At 37.2% G+C, this 10,385-nt stretch overlaps 1 protein-coding gene across 1 annotated transcript; it reads right to left on the bottom strand.

Annotated features, from left to right (window-relative positions):
• Positions 1 to 121: 121 nt before the first annotated feature.
• LOC127422626 (claudin-15-like) lies at positions 122 to 8,157 on the bottom strand. Its single transcript, XM_051666374.1, has 5 exons — positions 7,725 to 8,157; positions 6,644 to 6,808; positions 6,311 to 6,392; positions 6,112 to 6,225; positions 122 to 1,469 (listed from the first exon to the last, which is right to left on the bottom strand). Exons 1-5 carry the CDS (start codon positions 7,939 to 7,941, stop codon positions 1,382 to 1,384), a joined length of 666 nt encoding a protein of 221 aa, XP_051522334.1. The 5' UTR covers positions 7,942 to 8,157; the 3' UTR covers positions 122 to 1,381.
• Positions 8,158 to 10,385: the final 2,228 nt, after the last annotated feature.

Below are 10,385 nucleotides of genomic sequence, written 5' to 3'. Positions count from 1 at the left end.
ATATATATATATATATATATATATATATATATATATATGAAGCATTCATTTTCTAAATCAAATAAATAAAAAGCAAAACACCTGATTTTTAATTAGAAAATATTTATTTATTATTTTGGGGTAGATTAATGTTTTTACTATGACGATGTTTATACTCAATGTCACAAATCTATGAGGAATCTCATACAAAACTATTTCCTTACCCAAACAGGTGAACATCAAAAAATAGAGGTGAAAATAATAAGAAACCTTCTTTGCAACAAAGTACATTTTTTTCTACATAAAAACGACTAATACGTTTGGCAAAGTTGTTTAAAATGTCACTCACATGAGATTAAGACTCCAGTCAAATCATTGACCTTGATATTTTCCACAATAAAACAATTCACTCCCAACATAACCTAGTTAAAAAGTTGTACCTCTGTGTAAAGTCACCTCTGAGGCTTGACCAATAAAAACCTCATTAAACTATCTGCACAGTTGCACAACTTCAACACAGAATAGTTTTATTCAACAGCAATGTCAAAATACACATACTAGTAACTTTGTTTCACGAAATGGACGAGCTTTTCAGAACAATTCAAGCTTCAAAAACAAAAAAGGGGCAATGTAACATTTATATAATGCACGTAGATGTTCTGTACAAAACTGAGGATTTGCATGGCATAAAAGTCAACATGACACGGCTTTCACAAACCATTTTTCTTTCATAATGTGACATATTTCTGAGGAAAACACAATATTCAGTGAGAGCAAAATGTAGAGTGGGACTTGATTTTGTTGATAAGGAATTAATTGGATCGTATAATCTGGGCATTCCAAATAACTACAAATGAAAAGGTGACTTTTATTATAATGGGATTTTTTGACGTTTGTTACAAGTTTATTTAAATTAAAAGTTGTTAGAAGATTGATCGTGTTCTGTAATTACTGTTAATAAATGATACCTGGAATTTAACCATGGTTTTATTATGATAATATTGTAGTAATCATGACTTATTATTGGATTGTGACTTATTATTGTAGTATTTTTGGATAATTTTCATACAATCCACAAATAAAAACATGGTTACTACTATCAATATACGTAGTATCCATTTTTACTATAGTAATATTGTTGTAAACAATAGTAACCATGGTTAATTTTGTGGTAGCTATGGTTAAACTAAATACCATGGTTAAACTATCGCTACTGTAGTAAAAACATGGTTAATTTTGTAAGGGTAAACAAAACAGAAGTTTAATCATTTTCAGTTTAGGCCCATAAATGTAAAAAAAAAATTATGCTTTTTTTTAAATTACCCATTTAAAAAAATTATTTAATAGAGGTATCGTATTGGTATTGGTATTTACATACAAACACAGAACAATAAAGACGCATTCAGATGTAAGCTTTGGAACTGATGTTCTCTGACGGTGCATCTGTTCTGTAGATCTTCTGAGGTTGTGTAGTGCTGTAGTTGTAACCCCTGAGAGAAAGAAACCAAAGGCATGAATTTTGTTTGCACAAGAGCACTTTCAGAGGTATGATCTGTGTTTGTTAACCCTCTTACGGTTTTCAGTCATTTTTGACCAAAATAGATTTTCCTCATTTAATAAAAATGGTTTCATTTATCTGAGCAATACAAGACTTGCTGACTTTTCCTCCATTTGCCATCTGAACATACGAAAAAATTGGGCTTGATTCGATAAGTCTACAGTAAGATTTTTATCTGTCAAATACAATCAATAAATCAGCCACAATGCAGAAAAAAATACAAAAACAAAAAACAGAGAAATTACAGGGTGAGACTCTAAAACATCCTCAGTGCAAAACATACACACCCACTCATACACAAACACACAAATGAACTGGTGAGTCTATATATATATATATATATATATATATATATATATATATGTTTTTTTTTGTTTTTTTTTATACAGTCAAAATGGTGCCGCGGGCGAATCTCCGCTCTCTTCCCAACAAAACGAACAAACTACATCTCCTCACCCATACAAACAAGGACTTTTCAAACTCTGCTGCCTTGTGCTTCACAGAAACCTGGCTGAGTGAAGCCATTCCGGACAGCGCGTTATATCTGCTGGGCTTCCAGCTGTTCAGAGTGGATCTTATCGCGGAGTTAACGGGAAAAACGAGAGGTGGTGGAACATGCTTTTACATCAATGAAAGTTGGTGTACAGATGTAACAACGTTAAAGAAGATGCGCTGTCCTAATTTGGAAGTGCTCTTTATCAACTATAAGCCTTTCTACTCGCTGCGGGAGTTTTCCTAGTTTATTTTGGTGAGTGTTTATATTCCTCCACACACGTGCATGAATGCAGCACTGCAACAGCTGGCTGACCAGAACACACAGACACGAAGCAAAAATACCCGGACTCACTTATCATTATTCTGGAAGATTTTAATAAAGATAACCTCACCCATGAACTGCCAAAATACAGACAGCACATTACTTGCCCCACCAGAGACAGAAATATCCTGGATCACTGCTACACAACAATAAAGGATGCATATGGCTCTGTCCCTTGAACAGATTTGGGACTCTCTGATCACTGTCTGGTTCATCTCCTTCCAACCTACAGGCAGAAACTAAAATCAGATAAACATGTAGTAAAGACTGTAAAGAGATGGACCAATGAAGCAGAGTTGGAACTACAAGCCTGCTTTGACTGCACTGATTGGAGTGTATTTGAGGCTGCAGACACCAATCTGGATGAGCTCACAGATACTGTGACATCATATATCAGTTTCTGTGAGGATATGTGCATTCCTACTAGGACTTATTTAACATAAAACAATGACAAACCATGGTTTATAGCAAAACTCAGGTAGCTTTGTCAGGCCAAAGAGGATGCTTACAGAAGTGGGGATAAAATATTGTACAATCAGGCCAGGAACACACTGAATAAGGAAATCAATGACCCTGCATCAGTATGGAGAGGCCTGAAAGACATTACTAACTTCAAGACACCATCCCCCAACACTGCAGGGAACCAACAACTGGCTGGACACTTGAATGTGTTTAACTGTAGATTTGAAAGGCCCAGTCTCACACCTCACACCCATTCTGACCTTCACATCACACAAACATCAACACCTCCTGCAACCCCCCTCCTGCTACTCAACCTGCACTTAAGATCTGTGAAGATGCGGTGTGAAGGAAAGCACAGGGCCCAGATGGTGTTTCACCCAAATCCTGTGCTAACCAGCTGGCCCTCATATTCATACAGATCTTCAACAGATCACTGGAGCAGTGTGAAGTTCCCTGCTGCTTCAAATGCTCCACCATCATTCCTGTCCCAAAGAAACCAAAAATCACAGGACTTAATGACTACAGACCTATCATCCTGACGTATGTGGTCATGAAGTCATTTGAGAGACTGGTATAGGCCCACCTGAAGACATCACTGGACCCTTTCTAGATCTCCTTCAATTTGCTTATCGAGCAAACAGGTCTGTGGATGATGCAGTCAACATGGGATTGCATCATATCCTGCAACATCTGGACAGACCAGGGACATATGCAAGGATCCTTTTTGTGGACTTCAGTTCGGCTTTCAACACCATCATCCCAGCTATACTCCGGACTAAATTACATCAACTCTCTGCTCCCATGTCTATCTGTCAGTGGATTACCAGCTTTCTGACGGACAGGCAGCAGCTAGTGAGACGGGGAAATTAATTTCCAGCACATGTACGATCAGCACTGGTACCCCCCAGGTATGTGTGCTCTCCCCACTACTCTTCTCCTTCTACACCAATGATTGCACCACCAAGGACCCCTCTGTCAAGCTCCTGAAGTTTGCAGATGACACTACTGTCATCAGCCTCATCCAAGATGACGATGAGTCTGCATACAGAAGGGAGGTTGAACGGCTGGCTCACTGGTGCAGTCAAAACAACCTTGAGCTGAACATGCTCAAAACGGTGGAGATTATTATGGACTTTAGGAAAAACACCCCAACACTGACCCCCCTCACCATTCTAAACAGCACTGTGGCAGCAGAGTCATACAGGTTCATTTACTATTACTATTATTTTGAATGGCCATGGAAAATGAAGCAATGTGATAATTTTACCTAGTCGCAAAACGTAGTCTGTTAATTTACCTGATGAACTTTCACCTTTTGCTGACACTTTATGCTTAGCAGAGCTAATGTGTGCTTTTAAATCACTTGCACCTTTATTAGCAACTGACACATAAGTGCCAACTTTACATGTCATACATTCTGCTTCCCACGGATCTCAACCTGGACGAAAGCATGGGAATATTTTGTGCAAATCTTCTGTAAATTTGCACTTTCGTTTGGGCATTGTTTCCACTCAGCTGTCATTTGCTGCTGCTGTCAAGCAACTGTTTGATGCCGAACACAACAGCTCTTCATGCGTTCATGGAGAGATTGACAGGCAGGAATTTGTCCAGTAGTTGCTGCAAGCCTCTTTTAATCGACCAATTGGTGTGCGAGAAGGCGGGATTTACAAAGAGGGGTTAAAGCAATGCAAATATGTGCGCACACACAATGAAGTACTAGACTAGATGGACATCATAATGCAAGTAAAGCCGAATCCCGGACATTTTTGCAAATTTCGAAATCCTGGCCGGACGCTTTTTAAGTTCAGAAAAAGAGGACATGTCTGGGAAAATGAGGACGTATGGTCACCCTACGTTAGCAGTGGTGCAGAAATGACTTTTAACATGGGGGCAATGAGGAAACGTATAGAAAATCAGTTTAAAGTGACTACTGCTAACAGAAACACGTGTTGTAATACTAATATGTTATGCTTGAGTGGGGACAAAAAGTAAACAGGCCTTACGGTGCTGCCTTGCTGCCGTCTTGACAAAGCGCTCCGGGATGCTTTCGCTTCAAGTGTTCGTTCATGGCGGTTGTACTGCTGTGATAAGCCATTTCCAATTTGCATAGCTTACACAGCACCACATTGATGGGTCTCTGGCTAAAATACTCCCACGCTTTAGATGACCCTAGGTGAGTTTTTTTAGCTGCAGCTTGTTCTTCGGGGGATTCCATACTTAAACCGGGCACTGCCATTTTAATTACTCCATTGTGACACGCCGACGCATGTTATGCAAATCGACGTATTTCTGTAATCGATGACGTCGACTCACAATGCAAAACACACACACACACACACAAACACACAAACACAAACAAACACAGAACCAGGGCATCAATAAGTGCAGTTCTACAGCAATCTTTTGGTCACTGTTGGCATTACAAGTCATCTGTTGTTTTCCAGCTGATGACAGCAATCTGACACTCACACACACACACACACACACACACATTTTCAAAATATAATTTTTACTATAAAAATTGCAAAATGTTTACTCTGATTCTTCTGTTTTATACTCTAATTGAATCTGCAGAATTTTGAATCTGTTTCTTGATGTTCATTTCTTGACATTATTATGCATTTAATTTGAGTTATTACATTTTTTTGTTTGAAATAAATTATTGTTAGAAAAATGCTCATTCTGTGTCTTCTCTTGTAACACCATGGTCAGGTTTGATTGCAAGCATAATGACATTAACTGCAAAAACTGACACTTCAAATCAATTTTAATATTCTAAACTTTGGCAAATAATAGTATGTTAATGTCAAATATATATCCAAATGCATTGCTTGTGATAAAATAAAAAAATAGGTTACAACAAACCATCAGAATACACAATATGTGTCTACAGTCATCTACTGTCTGTTACTGGCATGACATGGTTTTCAAGTCATGTTATTTATATTTTGTTCTCCAGATGGCATCAATCTGCCTCCAATTTATGTCACATTCTCTTTACTTTTAATGTTTCAACTTATAGAAGTGTAGGTAAGTGTAGAATGTAATTAATTTTTTTTTTTTTTTTTTGAAAATGTGCTTATTTGTATATCCAACTTAATGGTAAAATTTAGAAATGTACATGTAAAGAAGATCAAAATAGCTTAAAATTCCAAAAGAAATGCATAATTTTATTGTTCTTCAGGGAAATAAAAAAATGGTTACACATCTGACCCTTCCGGTCAAAAATGACCGCAAATACCAAAGGGAGGTGTCATTTTATAATACCATAGGAGGGTTAAATATAGAGACTCACCGTGATTGTGCAGGTGACTGACTTGTCTTAAAAGAAGTACAGAGAAATACACCACCCAACAGGACGAGACCTCCTGCAGACCAGCCCAGATACAGACCAGTGCCCAGTTCATACCTACAGAAACACACGTATATGACATTTATTTTAGCCTTAAAAACATGGTATTACCATAGTATCTTGTGTTTGAACTTTGACTTACCTTATACCTCCATTCAGAGGATTATTAAATTCCTGAATGACTTGAGTGGCATACCAAGACACGGCTATAAGAACACACAAACCTAAAGAAGAAACAGTGAGAGTTTTATCTAGTTTATCTAGTTCAGTTGTGTTTGTATACATTAACTCAGTAAATACTACAGAAGCTATAGACTCATTGCCCCATAGACTTCTATTGTAAATATCTTAGACTGAGAGTTGAAATTATTATCTGTGGTTATTATCAGAATAACTTGTTCACTTGTTGTTGTTTGTGTTTTACTCAAAACACATTTATAGCTAAAACAGAGGAAATGTGGACATTCATGCTGACCTGAGAGAATGAACAACACTCCGGCCATAAGAGCCATTTTTCCTTTGGTCTGTTCAGTCATGCTGCCCATTTTAGTGCACTTGAGTCCCAATATGGAGAGAATAACAGACAGCAAACCCAGAATGAGAGCAATAATCATCAGCGCTCGACAGGTCTGGATGTGTACTACAACACACACACACACACACACACACACAACAGGAAATACACATAAACAAAAATATATATACAGTATATATTCAAAATATTTTATGGACATATACTCTGGTAATACCATGTTTCTTTTGAATGCTCCACGATAATACCATGTTTTACATGTACCACAGCAATACCATGTTTTTGGACATGTACCATAGTAATACCATGTTATTTTTAAATGGACAGTATCATGAATATGCCATGTTTTTTTGGCATGCAGAATGGTAATACCATGTTTCTTTTTAATGTTCCACAATAATACCATTTTTTTGGACATGTACAATGGTAATACCATGTTTTTACACATATTTTATATATACTGTACTTTTTTTTTTTACCAAACAAGTACCTTAAAGTACTTTACAGTACCATTTAAAAGGTAAATGAAAAAGATATCAATACAGTGGTATACATCAATTTACCATGGTATATTTTTATGACAATTAAGCTCACTTCCCCCCAAAATTCTTATTATAATGAAAATAATGTTATATTATTTTGATATATTACAATAAATGATATATTACATTAAAATAAAAATAAACATATTTTTAATTATTTAAATAATGATAGTATTTGTTGTTCTGCTTTGACCTTTTTGGTAAAAAACAAAAACAAACAAACAAACAAACATTGTTTTACAGTAATTTGTTACTGTAATAAAATTGCCCAGATGTAGTATCACCCTAATGAGATTAAAAAAAAATGAGAATTATGCCATAAAGTGCATGTAAAAATTCAGTAAGGTTTGTGGGAGGTTTAGGGTTAGAATATATCATTAGCTCAATATAAAAACAATAGAAGTCAATAGAAAGTCCCCACCATGATAAAACATCAAATGTGTGTGTGTGTGTGTGTGTGTGTGTGTGTGTGTGTGTGTTACCAGGCAGAGCAAGTAGAGACTCAAACTCCCTGCAGTTGGAGATGCCGGAACTTTGTTCTGCACAGGCCTGCCATAAGTTCTGATAATACCATACAGATGTAATTACACTGCCCGAAAACGACGACACGCGCCAGTAATCATTCGCCAACGCCACGCCAGTGAGCAACCAGCCCCCAACACACATCAAGAACCCCACCAGTTCAACTGCAATCGACATGATTAACGAAACCCAAAACACACTCGTTTATACACTCAAATCCTCTCGCACAAACTCTGATGTCTCAACACACAGAATCCCTGTTTCACTGATAGCAGAGCACAGACAGTTTCCACTCAGATCCGAGCGCTGACGCAGTATGCAACTGTGTTTAAGTGTGTCAGTGTTAGTTTTATGGTCAGAACTTTAGTCAGAGTCATAAAAGCATAAACCAAGGCCCCTCCTATAGTGCTCTTCACTAGAACACACTGTGATGACAAAGGAAGCAAAACTAGGAAGTATCATGTGAATAGTTACAGATAAGTTTGTCTTCGATGCAAATCGAAGGCCCCTCGTCTTTCATGAGGTAAGAGTGGGAATGTGGTGTGTGTGCCTTTAAGAGTATGAGTGGGTGGGGCTTAACATGGTATACAGAAACCATCTGAATTCAAAAAACTAAGTAAAATAATCATTTCGATCCTCGTCTATTTACAGCATAGCAAAAGTGCCAATTACAATGGGAGGCACTTACAATGGAAGTGAATGGGGCCAATCCATAAACGTTAAAATACTATTTCAGCAGTATAGCCACAAGACGTGAACATTATATGATTTTAATGTGATAAAATCAGAAATTTAGAGACATTACAGTGGTTATCAGATTACAGGGTTTACCGGCGTTACATCATCATGACAACAAAGTTGTAATACTGGGTTTAGCTTTAACTGTATAAGGTCAGTAAGTGATTTTATCACACTAAAATCATGTTAACACACACATTGTTTACGTCTTGTTGGCCCCATTTACTTCCATTGTAAGTGTCTCACTGTAACAATGTTTTTCGCCTTTTTATAAATAACCGAGGGACGAGACTAAATTAGATTTTGTGGTAATCAACATTATGCCGCAAATGCCGTCGATTGTCGATTTAAACATTCTTTTAAATTTGGGTCTTTTCTTCACATAAAGCTATTTTATAACTATAAAATACCTGGGATTTAGTAAGCGAGTTGACTAGTTTTTAGGATACTTTTATGGTATATTTATGGCATTTTGTTTGTCATTTTTGAAGCTCAACAGCTCCTGGTCATTGTATGCTTTCACTGTATGGAAAAGAGCAGCATGAATGTTCCTCTAAACATCTCCTTTTGTGTTCAACAGAAGAAAGAAAATCATACGAGCGACATGACGATGAGTTAATGATGACAAACATTTTTTTCATCCTTTAACACAAATGGCCAGAGGCTGTGGAGAAGCGATGTGTGTGTGTGTCATCTCTTTTTTATGAGTTTTTATGGGTATAATAACCGCATTCTGGTTCAAGTATTGGGCCACAGAGTTCCAGTAAAACCACAGTAATACTGTATCATTGAAACTCACATACTGACTGATATAAGCACACTGGCTTTGTCCTTATCAAGTGTGCCATCTGGGACAGGGATGATATGTGTATGTGTGTGTGTGTGTGTGTGTGTGTGTGTGTGTGTGTGTGTGTGTGTGTGTGTGTGTCTCACCTGGAAGGCCCAGTACGTTCTTGAATCTATGGCACTGAATGGCCCCAAGCGCCAAAGTCTTTCATAAGTCGTGCTGGTGGTCAATACAGAGTTCTCCACATGGCTAAGTTTGTGAAGGTAGACTCCAAAGACCAACCCACGACGCCCAGGAACAGCCCCATCACCTGAATGACCATTGTTGCCATGACAACAGACACAATCTGACCCTGTGAGGAAACAGCGGAACATTTTAGCTAACAATGATACACTGTTACAAATAAAGGTTCCTTTCGGAACCCTCGTGTAAAGAAGAACTGTTGTTACCGTCTGTATAGGGTTTTTGAAGGAATTTTCCAGGTTTAACACAAGTTAAGCTCAATCGACAGCATTTGTGCCGTAATGTTGATTACCACACAAATACATTTCGTCTCGTTCCTCCTTTTCATTAACAATTACAATGGAGGTCAATGGGGCCAATTTTTGGAGGGTTTAAAGGCAGAAATGTGAAGCTTATAATTTTATAAAAGCACTTACATTCATTCTTCTGTATTATTTGAGCTGTAAAGTTGTTTAAATCGTAATTTTTAGTTGTATTAGGGTTTGTTGACATGAGGTCATTATGTCTATGAAGTTGTAAAATTGTCTGTAACTTCACACAGATGCGGTTAATAAGTGATTCTATCATGGTAAAATCATGTTAACACACATATTGTTAACGTCTTGTGGCTATACTATTGAAACAGTGAGTATTTTAATGTTTACAGATTGGCCCCATTGACTTCCATTGTAAGTGTCTCACTGTAACCGCAATTTTTGCTTTTATTTTAATATAGGATGTGTTGACCTGTTCTCCTTACACTTCTCTTGCTCGATTAGCTGACAGAACACTTGTACACTCTTAAATTCTGCATTGCACAAGTTTAGGAATATTTGATTTGTAAAAGTAGCAGAATTAACCATGTGAAGTTAAA

This window comes from Myxocyprinus asiaticus, chromosome 31 (genome assembly GCF_019703515.2).
Source record: "Myxocyprinus asiaticus isolate MX2 ecotype Aquarium Trade chromosome 31, UBuf_Myxa_2, whole genome shotgun sequence".
Lineage (NCBI taxonomy): Eukaryota > Metazoa > Chordata > Actinopteri > Cypriniformes > Catostomidae > Myxocyprinus > Myxocyprinus asiaticus.
The sequence above is the reverse complement of the archived record's forward strand: the minus strand, read 5'-3'. Positions and strand labels throughout refer to the sequence as shown.